The 26,411-nt window shown below is 46.6% G+C and overlaps 1 protein-coding gene across 1 annotated transcript in view; it reads right to left on the reverse strand.

Annotated features, from left to right (window-relative positions):
* Positions 1-456: 456 nt before the first annotated feature.
* The window catches only part of HPSE2 (heparanase 2 (inactive)), a 709,452-nt gene continuing 683,497 nt past the window's right edge, over positions 457-26,411 (reverse strand). Inside the window, exon 12 of the mRNA XM_038744163.1 lies at positions 457-748. Coding sequence (XP_038600091.1) covers positions 583-748 — 166 coding nt within the window. The 3' untranslated portion in view covers positions 457-582. The remainder of the gene's footprint in view (positions 749-26,411) is intronic.

Consider the following 26,411-nt stretch of genomic DNA (forward strand, 5'->3'; position numbering starts at 1 on the left):
GGCACAAACACGTGATTATATCAGCCGAAAAAATAAAGTTCTCAAGCTTCCATTTCCAGGTTCCAATCTGATTCATCCATCTGCTTCCCACTGGGTTAGGGGGAAATAGCGGGTAGAAACCACAGACAACAGCAGAAGACAAGAGGAAAGGAAAAGTGTGGAACTGGAGTTGGGCTTTAAATCCATTCCTTCCTGTCTTCTGATCCCTCCAGCTTCTCCACCACCGAAGGAAGCAGGGGACCGTGGTGGGAGGGCTGAGTGAGTGCCATCATATTGCAGGTAGCCAGTCCCCTGGGTCTGAATGAGGGCTGCCTGTTTTCAGGGGTCATAGAGACATGTAGACATGCACGTGTGTTTACATACTTTCAATATTCATTCCAGGGGAGCACAAGACCTTCCGACCGTCAAAAGCATTCCTTTCGATGGGAAGCAAGGCCCATGCTGATTCCAGTGGGATCTGGAAGCGAAGACTAGTGTGGGTTACTCTGGAAGCTGTCCATCCAAAAAAAGGATAATTGTTGGGTCTGAAGAGTGAAATCAGGTCCAGCAGGTCCATCCGTGGCGTGGGCATGTGGGAGGGTCTTATCTATACCGGCAGGCTAAGGCATTGACGTTTTTGACCACGTAAAAGCCCATGGTCAGTGGCGGGATCACCAATGTCCGGCCAGCCCGGAGGGGTCGGGGTTTCAAATCTGGGAGAGTTCCATCATCCACCATCACTAAGGGCTGGCCATTAAGTTGCACTGACCTAGAAAGGGGACAAACAGAGTTGGGTGATTATTTCACAACATGATGACTCTTTGAAAGGTCAGTGACCCTCAAGGAGGAGGCCACTTGTTCCAGAGGAACCTCTGTAGTTGTAGAATATAGGGCATTCCTGGCCTGGAATGCCCTCCCTCCACACACCTGCCAAGCTAGCTCTTTTCCTCCCTTCAAAGCCCTACTGAGAGCTCACCTCCTCCAAGAGGCCTTCCCAGACTGAGCCCTCTTTTTCCTATCCTCCTCCCCATCATTCGTTAAATCATATTTATTGAACGCTTACTGTGTGCAGAGCACTGTACTAAGTGCTTGGGAAGTACAAGTTGGCAACATATAGAGACGGTCCCTACGCAACAGTGGGCTCATCCCCCCCGCCCTACCTCCTTCCCCTCCCCACAGCACCTGTATATATGTTTGTACAGATTTATTACTCTATTGATTTTACTTGTACATATTTACTATTCTATTTATCTTGTTAATGATGTGCATTTACCTTTAATTCTATTTGTTCTGATGACTTGACACCTGTCCACATGTTTTGTTTCGTTGTCCATCTCCCCTTTCTAGACTGTGAGTCCGTTGTTGGGTAGGGACCGTTTCTATATGTTGCCACCTTGTACTTCCCAAGCACTTAGTATAGTGCTCTACACACAGTAAGCGCTCAATAAATACAATTGAATGAATGAATGAATGTAAACATTATTACATCAGCCTGGTAGAAACACTCATTCATTCAGTTACTCCTGGCATTTTCTGACTTGTCTTTCTTTTGTTTGTAGCAGAAAAAGCACAGGACAGGAAGTCAAGAGACTCCGGTTTTCATTCATTCATTCATTCTCATTCAATCATATTTGCTGAGCGCTTACTGGGTGCAGAGCACTGTACTAAGCTCTTGGAAAGTACAATTCGGCAACAGATAGAGATAATCCCTAACCAACAACAGGCTCACAGTCTAGAAGGGAGAGACACACAACTAAACAAAACAAGTAGACAGGCATCAATAGCATCAGAATAGATAAATAGAATTATAGATATAGACACATCATTAATAAAATAAATAGAATAATAAGTATGTGCAAATATACACAAGTGCTGTGGGGTGGGGAAAGGGGTAGAGAGGGAGGGAGGGAGTAGGGGTGATGGGGAGGGGAGGAGGAGCAGAGGAAAAGGAGGGCTCAGTCTGAGAAGGCCTCCGGGAGGAGGTGGGCTCTCAGTATGGTTTTGAAGCAGGGGAAGAGAGCTAGTTTGGTGGATGTGAAGAGGGAGGGCATTCCAGGCCAGAGGTAGGATGTGGGCCGGGGGTCGACGGTGGGACAGGCGAGAATGAGACCTTGAGGAGGTTAGCGACAGAGGAGTAGAGTGTGCGGGCTGGGCTGGAGAAGGAGAGAAGAGAGGTGAGGTAGGAGGGGACAAGGTGATGGAGAACTTTGAAGTCAATAGTGAGGAGTTTTAGCTTCATGCGAAGGTTGATAGGCAACCACTGGAGATTTTTGAGGAGGAGGATGACATGCCCAGTGCGTTACTGTAGAAAGATAACCTGGGCAGCAGAGAGTGAAGTGTAGACTGAAGCGGGGAGAGACAGGAGGATGGGAGATCAGAAAGGAGGCTGATGCAGTAATCCCGTCAGAATATGATTAGAGATTGTACCAACAAGGTAGCGGTTTGGATGGGGAGGAAAGGGCAGATCTTGGTGATGTTGCGAAGGTGAGACAGACTGGATGTGTGGGGTGAATGAGAGAGCGGAGTCAAGGATGGTGCCAAGGTTGCGGGCTTGTGAGAAGGGAAGGATGGTAGTGCCATCCACAGTGACGGGGAAGTCAGGGAGAGGACAGAGTTTGGGAGAGAAGATAAGGAGCTCAGTCTTGAACATGTCGAGATTTTCTTGGGCAAGTCACTTAACCTCTCTGGGCCTCAGTTTCCTCATCTATAAAATGGAGATGCTCCCTGTTCTCCCTAAACGCTTAGACTGTAAGCCCCACATGTGATAGGGACTGTACCCTATTTGATGATGTGTATCTACCCCGACGCTTAGCGCACAGCTTGGCACCTAGTAAGAATTTAATAAGCAGTATAGTTAACCTATAGTCTAGCTCTGCATTTGTTATTGGAGGGATTTTCTCTGAGGTGGGAAACCTGAGTCAGCCTGTTTCAGGGGTCTGCTATGGAAACACAACCTCTACCTGAAACATTTCACAAATGAGGAAATTGACCCAAAGTCCTTAAGTCCAAACTGAAGGCCAGGGGCTGTGAATGGAGTTTGACTCATAGACTTGATTTTATCAGTCTGTTACCCAGTCTCCTGTCCCAAGTTGCCTCCTTAAGCATACACAAACATACACACACAATTCTTCGTGACTGACAGTCTGCATTCAGCACTGGAAGCAGGAGGGTAAGGGCAAATCTAGGCCTGGATTCTTATTTCCCTAGTTTAATTGTCTGACTCTTCTTGCCAACCCACAGCTGGGAAAGAAGGCAACTTTAGCATCACAGGGTAAGAGGAAGAGGGGAGGAGGTCGCCAGGCTACAGGGATGTAAGGCGAAAGCATCTGATTCCTATTTGTAATCAAATCCTACTCAACTAGAGCCACAGGCATTCAATGTGTCGACTCACTTCTTTGGGAAACAGGAAAGAAAGCTGAAAGGATGGTGTCAGGTCCTGAAGCTGAAAAAGGGCAGAAGCAGAAGGGAAAAAAACAACAGGAGGAATGTGGAAGGGATACGGAGGGACAATGAATCCTTTTGCTCTTATTTGTTCAGGCTAATTTGGCAAGTCCCTTGTCTGCTGGTTGGTCGGCCAGTCAGGCATATGAAGAGCCCTCTGGGTGCTCAATCTTGAACCAGCATTGAGTTGAATGCTGAAACTCCAGCCCAGTTTCCCAAGTAACATTTTTTTTTTTTTGCAAATCAGGCTTTCTCAAATTCTTCATTGCTTCCAGTACTGCCTCTAGTTTAAGTGGGCCAGGACCTCACAGGCCTGCAGATCTATTGTTGTTTGAGGACAAGTATGGCAAGAAGGAGAATAGAATTGGCTTCCTACTTTCCACTGGAGCTCAAAGTAGAAATAAAGAAATCTTGGGGTGCGGTTTCTCCCTTGACTGATTTAAGCCTCCTGGGAACGGGGAATTTTCCTCATCATCCTGTGGCCCTTTGTACTCACCTTCTCTCTCTCTCTTTCTCCCTTCCTCCCTCCCTCCACAGGTGGGTCCCCACCCCTCTATTTTGCTTGGGGGATTCCACTGGTTTTTCCAGAGAAGTCACATGAGGAGGAAAGCTTCTTTTCAAGCTGCCGTCTCCCAGCCTTGACTCTCTGATTCCCAACCCAAGTGAGTTATAAAAATGACCCTAGGAGCTTCAAGGCAAGCCTGTGCAACCCAAAAGGGGTAGTGGCAAGGCCCCTGGGCAACCAAGCCAGGAGAGCTCACTAAGAAGTGCTGGATCACTTACAGATCAGCCACTACATGTTTGGTCTTACCCTTTTCTGACCCTAGCCCACTTCATTTCCTCTCCCACTTTTCATGGTCACTCCACCCACCCCGACCCTAAGGATGAAACTCATTTTAATTCTCTTAATTTCATCCTCTTATTTTTAAGGAAGGTTTTCTATTTCACATTATTTCTTTCAATGACCTGACATTTTGGGGGCCCTGAGGAGTAGGATCAAAGAAAACTAAACAGTTTGGGGATGATGCCTTGGAGCTCTAAGGAAGACGAGGGAGTGTTCTGTCCATCTGGAATTATGATCCTCATATTTTGTAGGAAACTAACAGCAATGCCCATCTAGTCTCCCACCCCCTAGCGTAACCTCTAACGATTCCGCTGACCGCTTTCAGAGTGTGGCCTCTTCCCAAAGTTCCTGCTTTCCCAAATGTTGCAATTTCTCATTAGTTTTTCCGAATGAATAGCATCAATTTGATTTTATAAATTGAATCTCACTCTGCCCCTTTTGCCAACTTGGCTGTGTTAATAATAGTGGTATTTGTTAAGCACTTACTATGGGCCAGTCATTTTCTTGCATGATTTCAGGATCCCCATTAAGGTCTTCAAACTTTCATTATTCCAGCCCCCCGGGAAGCCCCCAGAATATCATGTATGGATTCCATTAACATGCCAATTATTCAGGTTTTCAGATGGTCCATGGCAACGTTAGATAAAATCCAGATTATCTCTGATCCCCCTAGGATTCCTCTGGATAGTTTCTCCCAACATGACACATAGCCCTTTTACTATTATCTTAGGTTATAATCCTTAAATCAATCCACGTGATCATTGCTTAACTGGGCTAATCTGAGTTAACTTTGCAAGTAAAATTTTGTGAGACCCCCGCATCATTACATTTCCTTATCCACTAATTTAATAACACTATCCATCAGAGAAAAAAAACACTCCTCTGTTTATTGCCCATGGTTCTATTTTCCTGTAGATGTTTATAGTTTTTCTTTTAACATTTGTTCTATTATTCTGCTAAGAATTCACATTATACTTACCAGATGCTAATTTCCAGGATCACATTTCTCCTTTTTTTTTAAACGTTTGGTATCATATTTTCTCAATCTTCCGCTACCTCCCCAGTTCTCCCTGACTTTGCAAGCTAAATTCTAAGTGTTCCAGTCTGCCTTTTGACTGTTTCCCTTAACACTCTAGAATGCCTGGCCAGATGGGTGCACAATTAAATTGTCCAAAAGTCTTAGGGCAATTGGATTTAATTCTTAACTCCTTTTGCAAAGTTTTGATTACTTTCCAATTTCCAAAATGTATTGAGCCCAAATGTCCCAAGGCTCTGGCTAAAACCCTAAGTATTATGCACTTTAGGGAGAGCATTAGCTCTCAGGCCACAAAGGGAATGTACGCTCTCTCTCATCTTCTACTGGTCTGCAAAAGCCTTGGCAGTATTTCTCCTGCCAATCATTCATTCATTCAATCATATTTATTGAGCTCTTACTGTGTGCAGAGCACTGTACTAAGGGCTTGGGAAGTACAAGTTGGCAACAGAGATAGTCCCAATCCAATAGCAGGCTCACAGTCTAGAAGGGGGAGACAGACAACAAAACAAAACATGTAGACGGGTGTCAAAATCATCAGAACAAATAGAATTAAAGCTATATGCACATCATTAACAAAATTAATATAATGGTAAATATGTACAAGTAAAATAGAGTAATAAATCTGTAGAAATGTATATACAAGTGCTGTGGGGAGGAGAAGGAGGTCAGCACCATTAGATCCCTGGTTGGATACTCCCTTTGGCTGAATATTTCCAGGATTCTGCTCACTCCATCCCCTCATGGCTCTGGAAACCCTGAGGATACGGAGACGTGGTGGTTATGTCTGCCTCCTCTGTTAGAATGCAAGCTCCTTGTGGACAGGGAATATGTACTTTCCCAAGGACTTAGGACAAGCATCCTACTCAATAGGTGCTCAATAAATACCATTAGCCCTACTATTATTGACTGGGGCTCTATGGCATGACCCAGCAGAAGACCATCAATCTGAAGACAGCTTCGGGGACTCAGGTTGGGACCAGGATGGGTTCAGGAGGTCTGATCCAGATGAGAATGGTCCAAAAAGCCCATTTTTGAGCAGATCTGCATCTTGCTCAAGAGTTTACTTTATAGGAGAAATTATTGGGAGATATAAGCCCCCAGTCTGATTCAGAAAGAGCAACAATTAATCAATGTTTTTTTCTAGAGCATTTCTATGTACAGAACACTGTACTAAGCACTTGGGAGAGTATAATACAAATGAGTTGGTAATAATGATGATAACAATAATAATGATGGCATTTGTTAAGCGCTTACTATGTGCAAAGCACTATTCTAAGCACTGGGGAGGAAACAAGGTGATCAGGTTGTGCCACGTGGGGCTCACAGTCTTGATCCCCATTTTACAGATGAAGTAACTGAGGCTCAGAGAAGTGAAGTGACTCGCCCAAAGTCACACAGCTGACAAGCGGCTGAGCAGGAATTTGAACCCATGACCTCTGACTCCCAAGCCCAGGCACTTTCCACTGCGCCACACTGCTTCTTGGTATTTGTTAAGCGCTTACTATGTGTCAAGCACTGTTCTAAGCACTGGGGTAGATACAAGGTAATCAGATTGCCCCACGTGGGGCTCACAGTCTTAATCCCCATTTTAGAGATGAAGGAACTGTGGCACAGAGAACTGAAGTGACTTGCCTAAGGTCACACAGCAGACAAGTGGGAGAGCCGGGATTAGAACCCACATCCTCTGGTAGACCTGATCCCTGCCCTCAAGGAAATTACAATTTTGTGGGCTATACCATAAGCTCCTTGAGGGCAGGGATCATAAATAGAGATATTTATTACTCTATTTTACCTGTACATATTTACTATTCTATTTATTTTGTTAATGATGTGCATCTAGCTTTACTTCTATTTATTTTCATTCATTCATTCAATCGTATTTATTGAGTGCTTACTGTGTGCACAGCACTGTACTAAGCGCTTGGGAAGTCCAAGTTGGCAACATATAGAGACGGTCCCTACCCAACAGCGGGCTTACAGTCTAGAAGATGTCTACTCAGTGCCTTGTATGGTGTACTGCACCAATTGTGGACTTTTATAAATCTTGCTGCTGCTACTGTACTGTTACTATTATTATTAGCACTACTGCTACTATTACTAGTACTCCCCCAAGCACTTACTACAGTGTTCCGCACAAAGTAAGCACTCAGTAAATATAATGGATTGATTAGTACTACCATTACTACTGCTACTCCTCCTTCTCCTCCTTCTATTACAACTCCTCCTACTATGACACCAGGCCTGGGACACTTATGTTCTTCAAAGACTTATTCCTGAGTCAGGTATTTAGAAGAACAAGTCTGTACTTCACAAGGCAGGGAGACTGGACTGCTTTTAGACTGTGAGCCCACTGTTGGGTAGGGACTGTCTCTAGATGTTGCCAATTTGTACTTCCCAAGCGCTTAGTACAGTGCTCTGCACATAGTAAGTGCTCAATAAATATGATTGATTGATTGATTGCTGTTTAGGGGCCTTCACTTCATAGCCAAGGGCAGCCCTGGCCAGGGGTGGGTAAGAGGGTTAGGAAGATGTATATATGTATCTATGTTTGTACATATTTATTACGCTATTTATTTATTTATTTTACTTGTACATATCTATTCTATTTATTTTATTTTGTTAGTATGTTTGGTTTTGTTCTCTGTCTCCCCCCTTTTAGACTGTGAGCCCACTGCTGGGTAGGGACTGTCTCTATATGTTGCCAACTTGTACTTCCCAAGCGCTTAGTACAGTGCTCTGTACACAGTAAGCGCTCAATAAATACAATTGATGATGATGATGATGATGATGATGATGTTCTGTACGTGCAGAGACTATGGACTGTTGGCTGCTGGGGTGGGTGGGCTTCTGGTTGCCCCTAGCTTTGTAAGCTTGGCTACAGAAGTGTATAGGCCAATCATTTTCTCAAATGATTTCTGGGTCCCCGTTAAGGTCCCCAAACTTTCATTATTCCAGCTCCCCCCGATTCCATTAACAGCCCAGGAAGCCGCAGCGTGGATCAATGGAAAGAGCCCGGGTTTTGGAGTCAGAGATCATGGGTTCCAATTCCAGCTCCGCCAATTGTCAGCTGTGTGACTTTGGGCAAGTCACGTCACTTCTCTGTGGCTCAGTTGCCTCATCTGTAAAATGGGGATTAAGACTGTGAGCCCTACATGGGACAACCTGATCACCTTGTAACCTCCCCAGCACTTAGAACAGTGCTTGGCACATAGTAAGTGCTTAATAAATGCCACCATTATTATTATTATTATCCCAATTCCTCATATTTTCAGATGGTCCATGGAAAGATTAGATAAAATCCAGATTATGTCTGGATTTATCAGAGGATTCCTCTGGATATTTTCTCCCACGTGACACGTGGCCCTTTACCTTATCTAGGTTATAATCCTTAAACTAGAAGGGAATGGAGAAAGTCTCATCTCTCTTCCTTGGCCTAAGTCGTGTTTGCTCTTTCCTGAGCTTAAGCACTTAGTACAGTGCTCTGCACACAGTAAGCGCTCAATAAATACGATTGAATGAATGAATGAACGAACAGCTGTGTTTTAGAAACTACAGGAATAGACACCTTAAGTAAATGGCAGACAGACCGATGTAAATAGAGTAAGAACAGATGTTAACTCTTCTCCCGGGGCATATTATCTGCATTTACCCAAATGCCATTGCATTTTTCCTTCTCATAGCCATGTTCCTAATTTCTGCAAGTCCTTCCTAACCTCCTGTTGGGTCTCTCTGTAGTTCCTCTCTGCCCTCACTGGTGTTAGTTCTCTAGCTCAATTTGTCATCCTCTCTATATTCCCCCTGTCTCAGTCCAGGATGGAAGATGTTAGGCCTGTTGCCAGGACACAAGCTGTTTTTGGCCTCTGGGCTCTTCCTCTCTTCATCCTGGCAAAGGGGCTGATGTGAAAAGAATCTTAGAAGGGAGGTATGCAAAGTGGGATATCTTCTTTTCGTGCCAAGGAAGGGCATGGGCTTTTCCCCTCTGGCTTGTACCGGGGAGGAGAGAATCCAAGTCTAACGAAGTGCAGGTAGGTGTGAGATGTTCTACCATACCATGTAAAAAATTCAGCCTCCGCTCTCCAGTGGAGCAGTGTCAAAATCTAAAGGATGAGGACCAGAGCCACTCAGAGGGAATAGAAAGGGACTGATTGCCAAAAAGATTGAGCAGTGAGAGATGCATCACAGAAAATCTCTAATGATACCTTCTCTGGTTGGTCATCTAATGGGGCCAAAACATTCATTCATTCAATTGCATGCATTTAGCGCTTACTGTCTGCATGAGCACATATACCTAACTCTCCTATAATCCAGGGGCTGCTCTCTTACGGAGCTCTGTAGTAATACTAATAATTATAGCATTTATTAAGTTGCTTTCTCCGTTTCATTGAGGAGATTTCACCTCTTCCTGTTCTGCACCAATCTGGTGGGAAAGAGAAAAGCAACTGCAGCTTGAGGCCACCACTAAGCTTTGGGAAGACTAGTGGCTGTTGTAGCAGTTGTTGTGGCTACAGGTCTGCCTGAGACTCTGAATAACGAGGGGCCTGAAATTATTCTCCCCTAGCCACAGCACCCTACTGATTTTTTTATTTTATTTTGTGTATTAGTCCTGGTCCTTTATGCTTTTTTAGCATTTTATTGTTTCATCCTTCCTTATGTGTCTGTCGCTAGTTCCCTCACCTGGTTTATATTCTCAGATTTAGAGAAACTTGAGGACCAGGGACCTTGATAATTCCCACCTCTGTATATTTTCCCAGTGCTTAATAGAATGCTCCCCCTTCCCCTTTCTAGACTCTGAGCCCACTGTTGGGTAGGGGCCGTCCCTATGTGTTGCCAACTTGTACTTCCCAAGCGTTTAGTACAGTGCTCTGCACACAGTAAGTGCTCAATAAATATGATTAAATGAATGAATGAATGAATGCTTTGCACACAGTAAGTGTATTATAGATATTACTACTTCTATTAAGCACAGCATTGAATTAAACCCTGGGAGAGATATAAGTTCCCCAGGTTGGGCTCATTCCCTATCCCACATGGGGCTCACAACCGAAGGGGGAGGGTGAACGGATATTTAGCACCCATTTTACAAAGGAGGAAATCGAGAGATATACAGAAGTTAGGTGACCTGTCAAAGATCACACAGCCGGGAGATAGAGGATCGGGAATTAGAACCCAGATCCCCTGATTTCCGGATCTGTAGAACTTAAGCAAGACTTCTGTCCAACCCCAGATCACACTGCATCCCAACTGGCTGGGAAAAAAAAATAAATCAATCAATGGTATTTATTGAGAGCTTATTAGACTGTGAGCCCTCTGTTGGGTAGGGACTGTCTCTATATGTTGCCAACTTGTACTTCCCAAGCGCTTAGTGCAGTGCTCTGCACACAGTAAGTGCTCAATAAATACAATTGATGATGATGATTATGTACAGGCACTGTACTAAATGCTTGGGGGAGCACAGTGCAACAGAATTAGCAGACCCGTTCCCTTTCCATAAGGAAATTACAGTCTAGAGAAAGCTCTCTAATTAAGGTGTGAAAACAGGTGTTGAGGGAGAACTGTGTAAGCAAACTGAGCATAAACCTTGGGGAGAATTGCCCCTAAACATCAACAATGGGGATGATGATGGTATTTGTCAAGCTCTTACTATGTGCCAAGCAGTGTTCTAAGTGCTGGGGTAGATACAAGGTAATCAGGTTACCCCACGTGGGGCTCACAGTCTTCACCCCCATTTTACAGATGAGGTAATTGAGGCCCAGAGAAGTTAAGTGGCTTGTCCCAGGTCACACAGCAGACAAGTGGCAGAGCTGGGATTAAAACTCAGGACCTCTGACGAAGCCCATGCTCTCCTCAAAAAGCCTTAGGGAAGGGCTGATTGCCCTCTTCCTGAGAATAGACCTGGCCTAAACAGAGCATAGGCTTATGGATAGCTCCGCCACTTGCCTGCTGTGTGGTCTTGGGCAAGTCACCTAACTTCTTGGTGCCTCAGTTTCCTCATCTGCAAAACGGAGCAGTTGGACAGAACAGTTCAGCCTGGAGTTAATGATGTAGGATTTGTTAGCTAATTGGTCAGCTTCACTCAACATTCAGTGTGATGCGCTGTTGCTTCCCTGCCCCACCTGGGACCTGGCTAGTTTTGCTGGGGTGCTGGGGACAGAAGGCAAAGGATGGGAAAGGGGAATGTTGGGTATGTCGCACCTTACAAAGGGGCCTAAGGGGAATGTCCTACCGACTCTGTTGTACTGTTCCCCTCCAAGGGCTTAGCATTAGTGCTCTGCACATGGTAAGCTCTCAGCAAATACCACCGACTGATTGTGAGAAGCAGCATGGCTTAGTGGAAATAGTCTGGGCTTGGGAGTCTGAGGTCATGGGTTCTAATCCCGCCGTCAACCCCCGGCCCACGTCCTTCCCCTGGCCTGGAATGCCCTCCCTCCGCACATCTGCCAAGCTAGCTCTCTTCCTCCCTTCAAAGCCCTACTGAAAGCTCACCTCCTCCAGGAGGCCTTCCCACACTGAGCCCCCTCCTTCCTCTCCCTCTCCTTCCTCTCCCCCTCCTCCCCATCCCCCCGCCTTACCTCCTTCCCCACCAGAGCACCTGTATATATATATATATATATATATATGTTTGTACGTATTTATTACTCTATTTATTTATTTATTTTATTTGTACATATTTATTCTATTTATTTTATTTTGTTAATATGTTTTGTTTTGTTGTCTGTCTCCCCCTTCTAGACCGTGAGCCCGCTGTTGGGTAGGGTAGGGACTGTCTCTATATGTTGCCAACTTGGACTTCCCAAGTGCTTAGTACAGTGCTCTGCACACAGTAAGCGTTCAATAAATACGATTGAATGAATGAATGAACTCCGCCACATATCAACTGTGTGACTTTGGGCAAGTCACTTCACGTCTCTGTGCCTCAGTTACCTCATCTGTAAAATGGGGATTAAGACTGAGCCCCACATGGGACAACCTGATTACCTTGTATCTACCCCAGCGCTTGGAACGGTGCTCGACACATAGTAAGGGCTTAACAAATGCCATTATTATTATTTTGAGTGTTGAGGTAGAGAGTTGAGGAGAGAGTCTGTTGAGCTCCAGGGGAGCCCAGAAATTCCGATTGGAGGCAATCTCCCAAATAACTGGATCTTATTCAGGTACCAGTGGCCCTCCTCTCTCTCTACCATGAGGAGGGCACGGGAAGCTGGGGGGATGCAGGGTAGGGGGATGAAGACTGTGAGCCCACTGTGGGACAACCTGATCACCTTGTATCCTCCCCAGCATTTAGAACAGTGCTCAGTACATAGTAAAGGCTTCACAAATGCCATCGCCATTATTATTATTATTATTGACTGAGTATTGAGGTAGAGAGCTGAGGAGAGAGTCCGTTGAGCTCCAAGGGAGACCAGAAATTCAGATTGGAGGCAATCTCCCAAATACTTAGACTCTGTTGAGGTACAGGTGGCCCTCCTCTCTCTCCACCACAGGGAGGGCGCAGGAAGCTGGGGGGGATGCGGGGTAGCGGGATGAAGACTGTGAGCCCCCCGTGGGACAATCTGATCACACTGTATCCTCCCCAGTGCTTAGAATAGTGCTCAGCACATAGTAAGGGCTTAACAAATGCCATCATCATTATTATTATTGACTGAGTGTTGAGGTAGAGAGCTGAGGAGAGGCCGTCGAACTCCAGCAGAGCCCAGAAATTCAGATTGGAGGCAATCTCCCAAATACTTAGACTCTGTTCAGGTACAGGTGGCCCTCCTTTCTCTCTCCACCACGAGGAGGGGGATGCAGGGTAGGGGGATGAAGACTGTGAGCCCCCTGTGGGACAACCTGATCACCTTGTATCCTCCCCAGTGCTTAGAACAGTGCTCAGCACATAGTAAAGGCTTCACAAATGCCACCAGCATTTTAGTATTATTATTATTGACTGAGTGTTGAGGTAGGGAGCTGAGGAGAGAGTCCGTCGAGCTCCAGGGGAGCCCAGAAATTCAGGTTGGAGGCAATCTCCCAAATAGACTCTGTTCAGGTACAGGTGGCCCTCCTTCTCTCTCTCTCTCCACCACGAGGAGGGTACGGGAAGATGTGGGGATGCGGGGTAGGGCGATGAAGACTGTGAGCCCCACGTGGGACAACCTGATCACCTCCCCAGCGCTTAGAACAGTGCTTTGCACATAGTTAGCACAAATGCCATCATGATTATTATGAGGCTTAGCAAGGCCGCAGCGTTGTCCCTCTCACCTTCCTGGAGCGGCACTAGAGGGCACTCGTGTCCTAGAAAACTCCCGCCAACGTAGCGGGAAATTGCCTGGGCTCCAGGCTCCCTTTCTCTCTCTCCTTCTCCCCCCACTTTCTCCCTCTCTCCATCTCCCCTCTGTCTCTCTTCATCTGCTCCCTCTCTCCATCTTCCCCCACTTTCTCCCTCTCTCCATCTCCCCTCTGTCTCTCTTCCTCTTCTCCCTCTCTCCATTTCCCCTCTGTCTCTCTTCCTCTTCTCCCTCTCTCCACCTCCCCTCTGTCTCTCTTCCTCTTCTCCCTCTCTCCACCTCCCCTCTGTCTCTCTTCCTCTTCACCCTCTCTCCATCTCCCCTCTGTCTCTCTTCCTCTTCTCCCTCTCTCCATCTCCCCTCTGTCTCTCTTCCTCTTCTCCCTCTCTCCATCTCCCCTCTGTCTCTCTTCCTCTTCTCCCTCTCTCCATCTCCCCTCTGTCTCTCTTCCTCTTCTCCCTCTCTCCATCTCCCCTCTGTCTCTCTTCCTCTTCTCCCTCTCTCCATCTCCCCTCTGTCTCTCTTCCTCTTCTCCCTCTCTCCATCTCCCCTCTGTCTCTCTTCCTCTTCTCCCTCTCTCCATCTCCCCTCTGTCTCTCTTCCTCTTCTCCCTCTCTCCATCTCCCCTCTGTCTCTCTTCCTCTTCTCCCTCTCTCCATCTCCCCTCTGTCTCTCTTCCTCTTCTCCCTCTCTCCATCTCCCCTGTCTCTCTTCCTCTTCTCCCTCTCTCCATCTTCCCCCACTTTCTCCCTCTCTCCATCTCCCTTCTGTCTCTCTTCCTCTTCTCCCTCTCTCCACCTCCCCTCTGTCTCTCTTCCTCTTCTCCCTCTCTCCACCTCCCCTCTGTCTCTCTTCCTCTTCTCCCTCTCTCCACCTCCCCTCTGTCTCTCTTCCTCTTCTCCCTCTCTCCATCTCCCCTGTCTCTCTTCCTCTTCTCCCTCTCTCCATCTCCCCTCTGTCTCTCTTCCTCTTCTCCCTCTCCCCTCTGTCTCTCTTCGTCTTCTCCCTCTCCCCTCTGTCTCTCTTCCTCTTCTCCCTCTCTCCATCTCCCCTCTGTCTCTCTTCCTCTTCTCCCTCTCTCCATCTCCCCTCTGTCTCTCTTCCTCTGCTCCCTCTCTCCATCTCCCCTCTGTCTCTCTTCCTCTTCTCCCTCTCTCCATCTCCCCTCTGTCTCTCTTCCTCTTCTCCCTCTCTCCATCTCCCCTCTGTCTCTCTTCCTCTGCTCCCTCTCTCCATCTCCCCTCTGTCTCTCTTCCTCTTCTCCCTCTCTCCATCTCCCCTCTGTCTCTCTTCCTCTTCTCCCTCTCTCCATCTCCCCTCTGTCTCTCTTCCTCTTCTCCCTCTCTCCATCTCCCCTCTGTCTCTCTTCCTCTTCTCCCACTCTCCATCTCCCCTCTGTCTCTCTTCCTCTTCTACCTCCATAATAATAGTGATTATGGTATGTGTTAAGCGCTATGTGCCAAGCACTAGTCTCAGCGCTGGGGTAGATTCAAGGTAATCAGGTTGTCCCACGTGGGGCTCACAGTCTTCATCCCCATTTTACAGAGGGAACTGCGACACAGAGAAGTGAAACGTCTTGCCCAAGGTCACACAGCAGACAAGTGGCAGAGCCGGGATTAGAACCCACGTCCTCTGATTCCCAAGCCTGTGTTCTTGCTACTAGGCCATGCTGCTTCTCCATTTTCCCTCTCTCTCTCCCTCCCCCGTCTTTCTCTCCCTAGATCTCTCTCTCCCTTCCCCCATCTCTCCATCTCCCTCTGTCCCTCTCTCTTTCCCCTCCTTCACTCTCTCTCTCCCCTCTCTCACTCCCACTCCCCTCCCTCTCCCCTCTTTCTCCCTCTCCCCTCTCTCCCTCCCTCTCTCCCGCTTTCTCCCTCCCTCTCTCCCTCTCCTCCGCTTTCTCCCTCCCTCTCTCTCCCTCTCCTCCGCTTTCTCCCTCCCTCTCTCCCTTTCCTCCTCTTTCTCCACCCCTCTCTCCCTTTCCTCCTCTTTCTCCACCCCTCTCTCTCCCTTTCCTCCTCTTTCTCCACCCCTCTCTCTCCCTTTCCTCCTCTTTCTCCCTCCCTCTCTCTCTCTCCCCCTCTCCTCCTCTTTCTCCCTCCCTCTCTCTCTCTCCCTCCCCCACTCTCTCTCCCCCCCTCTCTCTCTCTCTCTCCCTCTCTCTCTCCCTCTCTCTCTCTCTCTCTCCTCCTCTTTCTCCCTCCCTCTCTCTCTCTCCCTCTCCTCCTCTTTCTCCCTCCCTCTCTCTCTCTCCCTCTCCTCCTCTTTCTCCCTCCCTCTCTCTCTCTCCCTCTCCTCCTCTTTCTCCCTCCCTCTCTCTCTCTCCCTCTCCTCCTCTTTCTCCCTCCCTCTCTCTCTCTCCCTCTCCTCCTCTTTCTCCCTCCCTCTCTCTCTCTCCCTCTCCTCCTCTTTCTCCCTCCCTCTCTCTCTCTCCCTCTCCTCCTCTTTCTCCCTCCCTCTCTCTCTCCCTCTCCTCCTCTTTCTCCCTCCCTCTCTCTCTCTCTCCTCCTCTTTCTCCCTCCCTCTCTCTCTCTCCTCCTCTTTCTCCCTCCCTCTCTCTCCCTCTCCTCCTCTTTCTCCCTCCCTCTCTCCTCTTTCTTCCTCCCTCTCTCTCCCTCTCCTCCGCTTTCTCCCTCCCTCTCTCCCTTTCCTCCTCTTTCTCCACCCCTCTCTCTCCCTCTCCTCCGCTTTCTCCCTCCCTCTCTCTCCCTTTCCTCCTCTTTCTCCCTCCCCTCCTTCTCCTCCTTTCTCCCTCCCTCTCTCTCCTTCTCCTCCTCTTTCTCCCTCCTTCTCCTCCTCTTTCTCCCTCCCTCTCCTTCTCCTCCTTTCTCCCTCCCTCTCTCTCCTTCTCCTCCTCTTTCTCCCTCCCTCTCCTTCTCCTCCTCTCTCCCTCCCCCCTCTTTCTCCTTCCCTCTCCCCTACTCCCCCCACCGTTTCCCTCCTATCTCTCCCTCTTCTCTTCCTCTCTATCTTCTCTCCCTCTCCCCTTCCTCTCCCATTCCTTTCTCTTTCCCTCTCCCCCCTCCCCTTCCTCTCTCTCTCCAAATTCCCCTCTCTCCCTCTCCCCTTCCTCTCTCTCTCCATTTCCCCTCTCTCCCTGTCTCCCTCCTCTCCCCTTCCACCTCTCCTCCTCCCTCTCTCCCCATCAGCCCAGGCCCGACCCCCACCCGTTCAGTCCACCCAGCCCCGACCCACCCCCGGCCTTGCCTGCGACTGAACCCCAACATCAATCCCATTGCAGGAACACCGGCCTTCCCTGCAGTCGACTTGGCAGGGAGCGGGCCCGAAGTCCAGGCTAATATTAAGAAAACGTGTGATTAGGGGGCTGAGCAAGCCTGCTGGGGGAGAGGTGGGTTCCTTGGCCCTGGTTTCCCAGCAAGGAGCCGCAGCGGCCTCGCTGCAGGTGCGGGCTGTTGGCTGGCCTCCCCTGCCATTCCGGCCTGTCCAACTCTCCCAAGCTGAGAGAGAAGCCTGGGGGTCACCTGTTTGCACTTTCCTGGCCCCCACCGTACAGTTGGGAAGGTGGTATTTCCAGCTGCCCCAACTCCTCCGGGTCACCCGCAGGTTAAAAAGGAGGGTGGGGGGCTGGGGAGGGGGGAGGAGAGGGTGGGAGGTTTGGAGGTGTGGGGAGGGGAGAGGGCTTCCTTTTTTTTCTCCCCCACCCCCCGGGGAGGCTGTGTGCAGCTGGTGGAGGACAGAGAGAGGAAGGTATTTTTAGAATCTCCGTGAGGATATCATAATAATGATGATGGCATTTATTAAGTGCTTACTATGTGCAAAGCACTTTTCTAAGCACTGGGGTAGCTACACGGTGATCAGGTTGTTCCACGGGAGGCTCACAATCTTCACCCCCATTTTACAGATGAGGTAACTGAGGCACAGAGAAATTAAGTGACTTGCCCAAAATCACACAGCTGAAAATTGGCAGAGTTGGGGTTTGAACCCATGATCTCTGACTCGAAAGCCCAGGCTCCTTCCACTGAGCCACAGTGCCAGAAGTTATGGAAGAAATCCCCTTACAGACCCTCCTATGGAACTAAAGGCTAGGGCTGCTCTTTTCATTCATACAGTCATTCAATTGTATTTACTGAGCATTTACCGTGTGCAGAACACCATACGTAGTGCTTGGAAATCCTTCCCCTTACAGACCCTCCTATGGAACTAAAGGCTAGGGCTGCTCTTTTCATTCATACATTCATTCAATTGTATTTACTGAACATTTACCGTGTGCAGAGCACCATACGTAGTGCTTGGGAGAGTACACTATAACAATAAACAGACACATTCTGGGCCTACAACGAGCACAGCGTGGCTCAATGGAAAGAGCACAGGCTTGGGAGTAGGAGGTCATGGGTTCAAATCCCAGTTCTGCCAATTGTCAGCTGTGTGACTTTGGGCAAGTCACTTCAATTCTCTGGGCCTCAGTGACCTCATCTGTAAAATGGGGATAAAGACTGTGAGCCCCATGTGGGACAATCTGATAACCTTGTAATAAATAATAATAATATTTATTAAGCACTTACTACATGCAAAGCACTGTTCTAAGCTCTGGGGAGGTGACAAGGTGATCAGGTTGTCCCACAGGGGGCTCACAGTCTTCACCCCCATTTTACAGATGAGGTAACTGAGGCCCAAAGAAGTGAAATGACTCTCCCAAAGTCACACAGCTGATGGAACTGGGATTTGAACCCATGACCTCTGACTCCAAAGCCCGTGCTCTTTCCACTGAGCCATGCTGCTTCCCTTGTAGCCTGCCCAGAGCTTAGAACAGTGCTTTGCACATAGTAAGCACTTAACAAATGACATTATTATTAGAGACAAGCTTTTCAAACCTCACCCTCCTCCAAACACCTTTTTGGGTTACTCATTAAGCACTTGCTATTACGTGCCAGGCCTGGCATAGTGGATCAAACACATGCCTCGGAGTCAGAAGGTCATGGGTTCTAATCCCACCTCCACCACATGTCTGCTGCATGGCCGTGAGCAAGTCATTTCACTTCTCTGTGCCTCCGTTATCACATCTCTAAAATGGGGATTGAAAATGTGAACCCCACACGGGACAGGTACTGTGTCCAACCTGACTTGCTTGTATTCAACCCGGCGCTTAGTACAGTGCCTGGAAGATTCAATCATTCAATCGTATTTATTGAGCACTTACAGTGTGCAGAGCACTGTACTAAGCGCTTAACAAATAGCATGCTTATTATTATTTTATTAAGCACTGGGTTAGATGCGAGAGAGTCTGGTCGGACCCAGGCCCTACCCCGCAGTAGGGCTCTCAGTTTAAGTAGGAAGGAGAACAGACAGTGACTCTCCATTTTAAAGATGAGGAAACTGAGGTCCAGATAAGTGAAGTGACTTGCCCAGGGTCACACAGCAGACAAGCAGCGGAGCTGGGATGAGATCCCAGGCCCATGCTCTATTCATGAGGCCAAGCTGCTTCTCTACCACCTCTGTGGCCCTAGGGACAGAAAAGCCACATTCAGTAATAATAATAATAATAATTTTGGTATTTGTTAAGTGCTTACTATGTGCAAAGCACTGTTTTAATCGCTGGGGAGGATATTAAAATTGTGAGCCCCACATGGGACAACCTGATCACCTTGTGTCCTCCCCAGTGCTTAAAACAGTGCTTTGCACATAGTAAGCGCTTAAATACCGCAATTATGATTATTATTATTAGAAGGGGATAAGGTTGTCCCACGTGGGGCTCACAATCTTAATCCCAATTTTACAGATGAGTTAACTGAGGCACAGAGAAGTTAAGTGGCTTGCCCAAAGTCACACAGCTGACAAGTGGCAGAGTCGGGATTTGAACCCATTCATTTATTCAATCGTATTTATTGAGCGCTTACTGTGTGTAGAGCACTGTACTAAGCGCTTGGGAAGTATAAGTTGGCAACATATAGAAATGGTCCCTACCCAACAGCGGGCTCACAGTCACCCATGACCTCTGACTCCCAAGCCTGTGCTCTTTCCACTGAGCCACGCTGCTTCTCCCGGAGTTGTCCGGGAGCCCACTGAGGCACCATGAATTTCCCAGCCTCAGCTCCACGAGGAAGGGAACACAGAAGTGGACATAAGGAGAAAAGAAAGAAAGAATGTTTAAGGGAAAGAAAGCTCCTCTCTTACCCCCAAATCTCCCCACCACAGTAGGCATTTTGGCTCCATCGCTAGCTTGCTGGGTGACCTTGGCAAATGCCCTTAACTCTTCTGTGCCTCAGTTCCCACATCCTTAAAATGGTGATACCGTACTAATTCCTTCCCACCTAGACTGTGAGCTCCATGTGGGACAGGGCCTTATTGCCCAACCCTAGTGCTTAGCACAGTGCTTGGTGTGTAGCAAGTAGTTAACAACTATTAATAAAATTAATTAAAATTAATTTAATAAATAATAAAATTAATTAAAATAAAAATTAAAAAAAATCAAAATTAGTAGCTGAACAGAGTTACAGAGGCTGGGTTTTTGTCCTGTTACCAGTCCCCTGATGTTTTGGAGTTCTTGGTGTGTAAGGAGGAACTGGAGCCTGGTGGAGGTTGTCTACAGGGGCTGATGAGGAGGAGACAGCTACAGCTTGGCAGAGAGCAGTATTTATTGTGCATTTACTAGGTACACAGCACTGTTCTAAGCACTTGGGAGAGTACAACACAATAGACCTGGTGCATAAAAGCATACCCCCTTTCCGCAATTTCCCCACCTCAGCCTGGTGGAAATCACTTCTTGTTTAAACATGCTTAGTAGAGCGCTGGACATGTAATAAGCACTTAAATACTATTACTATTTACCAGGCATTGTACTAAGTTCTGGGGTAGATTCAAACTAATCAGGTCGGACACAGTCTATGCCCCACATCGGGCTCACAGCATTAATCCCCATTTTACAAATGAGGCAACTGAGGCGCAGAGAAATTAAGTGACTCGTCCAAGGTCACACAACCAACAAGTGGCAGGCTCGGGACTAGAACCCAGGATCTTCTGACACCCAGGTCCAAGTTCTGTCCATTAGGCCATGCTGCTTCTCATGGCCATTATCTTGTATTTAATGATCTGATTATCTTCTATCTGCCCCATGCTTAGTACAATGCCTGGCACATAGTAAGTGCTTAACAAATAGCATTAAGATTTTGGTAGATTTGCTCTTGGATTGCAAACCCCATGAGGGACAGGGACCATGTTTAATTTTCTTCCAAGACTTAGTATAGTGCTCTGGACACAGTAAGCACTTAATAAATAATATTACTCCTGTTAAGTACTATTAATACCTCATTAAAGAAAAAGGTCCAGTGGGAGTCATGGTAGCAGCTGCAGTAGTAGCAACAGTAGAAGAAGAGAAGCAGTTAGAGGTAGCGTGGCTCAGTGGAAAAGAGCCCGGGCTTTAGAGTCAGAGGTCATGGGTTCAAATCCTGGCTCTGCCGCCTGTCAGCTGTGTGACTTTGGACAAGTTACTTCACTTCTCTTTACCTCATCTGTAAAATGGGGATGAAGACTGTGAGCCCCACGGGGGCAACCTGATCACCTTGTAACCTCCCCAGTGCTTAAAACAGTGCTTTGCATATAGTAAGCGCTTAATAAATGCCATTATCATTATCATTAATAGAAATGGGAGAGAAGGGGAACATGGGATGGACTGGTGGGTTTGGAGTGTTGGGAGGGGGGTAGGAAGTGAAGAGTGGGAGATCAGGGAGGGTCAAAGGGGTGCAGTCTGTTTCAACAGCTCATCAGGAGGCTCTGCTTTTGTGCAGCACTCAACAAAGGGCTAAATTTTGCCGTGCTGACAGGAAGCCCTTCTTCCCTTTCTTCTTCATCCAAACTGCTACCACGCTGATGCAGACACTTGGCCTATCCCACCTTGATTACTGCGTCGGCCTCCTTACCGACCTTCCTGCCTCTTGACTCTTCCCACTGCAGTCCATACTTTGCTGCACGGATCACTTTTCTAAAAAAATGATCAGTCCACGTTCCCCCTCTCCTCAAGTACCTCCAGTGGTTGTCTATTCCCTTCCACATCAAACAGAAACTCCTTACCATCAGCTTTAAAGCACTCAATCACCTTGCCCCCTCTTATCTTACCTCACTCATTTCCTTCTACAACCCAGAACCTTCACTTCCCTTCTCTAAAATCTATCTACTCACTGAATCAAACAGAAACTCCTTACCATCAGCTTTAAAGCACTCAATCACCTTGCCCCCTCCTATCTTACCTCACTCATTTCCTTCTACAACCCAGAACCTTCACTTCCCTTCTCTAAAATCTATCTACTCATTGAACCTCTATCTTGCTGGCAACCCTTTGCCTGTCTTTGTTCTGCATCTGTTCTGGAACTCATCCCCTTCATCTCCAGCCAGCCATCAGTCTCCCCTCCTTCATAGCCTTATTCAAATTGCATCAATCAATCAATCAATTGCATTTACTGACTACTTACTGAGTGCAGAGCACTGAACTAAGCAATTGGGAGGGTACAACAAAAATAAAGTTGGTGGAAATGTTCTCTCCCACAAGGAATTTACAGTCTAGAGGGGGTGACAGACATCTGTGGGGTTTTCCCAGTGCCTCCGCCACTTTTCTCCTCACTTCTGAGGCTGGTTCAAGACTGCCAAAGTTTGTCTTCCTGTAATAGTCACGTTCAGAAAGCTAGCAGAAGGAGAAAAGTGATTTGCCTTGAAAGGGAGGATTTGAAAAATATTCAATCCCTCTGCACCAATAATCAGCTAATTCTATAGATCTAAATCTAATCTAATCTAGAGCCGAGATCGAAACAGTGCCATCATTGACAGTGGAATTTCGAAGATGTGTGTGTCACTTTAACCATGTGACATCAATCAATCAGCAGTATTTATTGAGCTCTTACTGTGTGCAGAGCACTGTACTATGCATAGGCAGTGTGATGATCTCAATCAATCAGTTTGATTGATTAATGGATGCAATTTGAATAAGGCTTTGAAGCAGAGGAGGGTGATGGCTCTTTGGATGGTCTGATCTCTGTCATCCTTGACCTATCGTCTCAATCACAATATTTGAGGTCAGAGGGAGATTGGCAGAAGGGAAACCGTAAGATCTGATACAGACTCACATATTCTAAGTGTATTTTTGACAATGTCCTAAAGAGGTCAAACCAGGCAGAAGAAAGCTTCCAACATATTGGATGTGACATCCAAACCATTAAGGCAGCTTAATATTGAATTCCTGGAGAATGAAGGCATTTGCCTGGTGCTTTGTGACAATACCCTAGCAACAGTTCCTTGTTGGAACTGCAAAGTCCAGTGGGAATGGAGAAGACAATCCTGGACTCTGTCTTCCAGACGACCATCAAGACTGAGCGCTTACTAATTCTGCGAGCTTGCCCTCTAGACTGTAAGCTTGTTGTGGGCAGGGAATGTGTCTTTAAAGCTATATGGGGCTCTCCCGAGCGCTTAGTAATTGCCACCAGCAGAACTGGCACAACTGTAGGTGCTTTAGAACACATAGTACCATTTCTACTGTATCATACTCTCCCAAGTGCTTAGTACAGTGCTCGGCAAACAGTAAGTGCTCAATAAGTACCATTGATTGATTGATTGATCACTAAATACAGAGATCCTGGACCCATTGCTACTCTATGGCTGAAGAGTTCTAATGGATCCTCTAACACCACAGATAAAAAAGGGCATCTTGAGGAGATGGCAAGAACACTATCGTGATCTAACAACAATATTAATTATAGTAATAATAATGACAATAATTGTGGCATTTGTGGTATTTATGAAAAAACAGGATAGGAAGAACATCGATTCTTTTGAAACGTGGTGTTGGAGAAGGCTTTTGCAAACTCCATGGACTGCCCAAAAGACAAACAAATGTATTTTAGAGCAAATTAAACCAGTGATCTTTGGATGGTCAAATGACATGACAGATTAGCATATTTTGGACACATAATCAGGAGAACTAATTCTCTGGAGAAGACAGTAATGCTAGGAAAAGTCCAGGGAAAATTTGGAAGAGGCAGACCAGTAGCTAGATGAATAGAGCCCAGAGCAATGATAACAGAAGAACCGTTAGAAAAGTTGCAGATTATAGCAAAGGACAAGACGTTCTGGAGACAGTATATCCATAGAGTCACTATGAATTGGAAATGACTGGACGGAACTTAATAATAATAAAATTTGTTAAGTGCTTCCACGTGACAAGAACTATATTAAGTGCTGGATAGTCAGTTGGACAGAGTCCCTGCCCCAGACGATGCTCAAAGTTTAAGTAGAAAGGAGAATAGGCACTGAATCCCCATTTTACAGAAGAGGAAACTGAAGCATGGAGAAGCTACATCACTTGCCCAAGTTCACACAGTAGGCAAATGGCAGAGCTGGGATTAAAATTCAGGTCATATGATTCCCAGGCCAGTGATCTTTCTACTAAGCCACGCTGCTTCTTCTGGATGCTTCTTCTGCCTCTGAAGGTGAACCCTTCAAATGTCAGAAAAACAGCCCACGTTTGAAGTCGGGCCCTTTGCCCCAACTTTGGAGGAAGGTAGTTCTTCAGTCAAAGCCATGAAAGATGGTAAAACAACTGGATCTGATGAAATCTATTTAAAAAAGGGAGGATTTAATGCTTAATAGTCTGTGCAGGCTGCTCCTCAACATGTGGAACTTTGAAGCATTCCATAGGGCCATGATCTCCATTGCCAAGAAAAATCTGAGAACTGACTGTAGAAACCACTGGGACTTCTCACGGCTCTCAACTGCCTGGCAAGACTTTAACTAGAATCCTTCTGGTTCGGTTACTGATGATTATCCTTGAATCACATTGTGAATTCCAATAAAGAGTAGCAGAGCAGTGATGTCCTTGCTTCTAGACAATTCCAATTCTACTCTTTATGCCAATAAAGAGTAGCAGAGCAGTGATGTCCTTGCTTCTAGACAATTCCAACGGAAGAGTAAAGAAGAGCGGGGAGCCACACCAAGATCCGTATACTGTGTTTGTATATCTTACAAAAATATTGGCACATTCACGGCCATTATTTAGGAAACTGCTAAGCAAATTTGGCTTCCCTGAAAAATTCACCTTAGGTTAATAATAATAATAATAATGAAGGTATTTGTTAAGTGCTTACTATGTGCAAAGCACTGTTCTAAATGCTGGGGAGGAGACAAGGTGATCAGGTTGTCCCACGTGGGGCTCACATTCTTAACTGTGAGCCCACTGTTGGGTAGGGACCGTCTCTATATGTTGCCAACTTGTACTTCCCAAGTGCTTAGTACAGTGCTCTGCACACAATAAGCACTCAATAAATACAATTGATTGATTGATTGATTGATTAACCCCCATTTTACAGATGCGGTAACTGAGGCACAGAGAAGTGAAGTGACTTGCCCAAAGTCACACAGCTGACCATTGGCGGAGCTGGGATTTGAACCCATGACCTCTGACTCCCAAGCCCGTGCTCTTTCCACTGAGCCACGCTGCTTCTCTAATTAATTAATTAATTAATGTTAATATTTGTTAAGCACTTACTATGTGCCAATGGTTAATGGCAGTGCAGCAGCAGTAATCAGTAGTAGTAATCAATCAATCGATCAATCAATCCTAAACCTAGAATAGCTATGTTAAATGACAAGTACTCCTCACCCCAAATGATTTTTCCACCTGCTTCAATCAGTCAATCCATCAAATGTATTTCTTGAGAACTCACTGTGTGCAGAGCACTGAACTAAGCACTTGGAAGAGTACGATATAACAGAGTTGGTAGATATGTTCCCTGCTCACAACAAACAGCGTGGCTCAGTGGAAAGAGCCCGTGCTTGGGAGTCTGAGGTCATGGGTTCAAATCCCAGCTCTGCCACTTGTCAGCTGTGTAACTTTGGTCAAATCACTTCACTTCTCTGTGCCTCAGTTACCTCATCTGTAAAATAGAGACTAATAATAATAATAATAACAATGGCATTTATTAAGCGCTTACTATGTGCAAAGCACTATTCTAAGTGCTGGGGAGGTTACAATGTGATCAGGTTGTCCCATGGGGGGCTCACAGTCTTAATCCCCATTTTACAGATGAGGGAACTGAGGCACAGAGAAGTGACGTGACCTGCCCAAAGTCACACAGCTGACAACTGGCGGAGCCGGGATTTGAACCCATGACCTCTGACTCCAAAGCCCATGCTCTTTCCACTGAGCCAAGCTGTGAGCCCCCCGTGGGACAACCTGATCAGCCTGTATCCTCCCCAGCACTTAGAACAGTGCTTTGCACATAGTAAGCGCTTAATAAATACCATCAAAAAAAAAAAACAAGCTTACAATCCAGAGGGGAAGACAGACATTAATATAAATAAATAAACTACGGATATGTTCAGCAGTGCTTTGGGGCTGAGGGAGGGGTCAGTCAGGATGGAAATCCAAATGGAAGGTTAATGTGGAAGGTGATGGGAGAAGGGGAAATGAGGGCTTAGGGAAGACTTCTTGGAGGAAATGTGCTTTTTTTAAGGCTTTCAAGGTGGGGAGAGTGCTAGTCTGTCAGATATGAAGAGGGAGGGTATTCCAGGCCATAGACAGGACATGGGAGGGAGGTCGTGGAGAGATAGACAAGGCTGAGGTAAGGTGAGTAGATTGGCATTAGAGGAGTTAAGTGTTCCAATTGAGTTGTATTAGGAAATCCAGGAGCTAAGACAGGAGGGGATAAGTTGATTGAGTGCCTTAAGGCCCATGACAAGGCTTTTCTGTTTGATGCTGAGGTGGATGGGTAACCACTATAGTAGTAGTAGTAGTAGTAATAGTAGTAGTAGTAGTAGTAATAATAATAATAATAATGATAATAATAATGATGGCATTTGTTCAATGCTTATTATGGGCAGAGCACTGTTCTAAGCGCTGTGGGGAGAAGCA

The sequence above is a fragment of the Tachyglossus aculeatus genome, chromosome 3, assembly GCF_015852505.1.
Source record: "Tachyglossus aculeatus isolate mTacAcu1 chromosome 3, mTacAcu1.pri, whole genome shotgun sequence".
In the NCBI taxonomy this organism is placed as follows: Eukaryota; Metazoa; Chordata; class Mammalia; order Monotremata; family Tachyglossidae; genus Tachyglossus; species Tachyglossus aculeatus.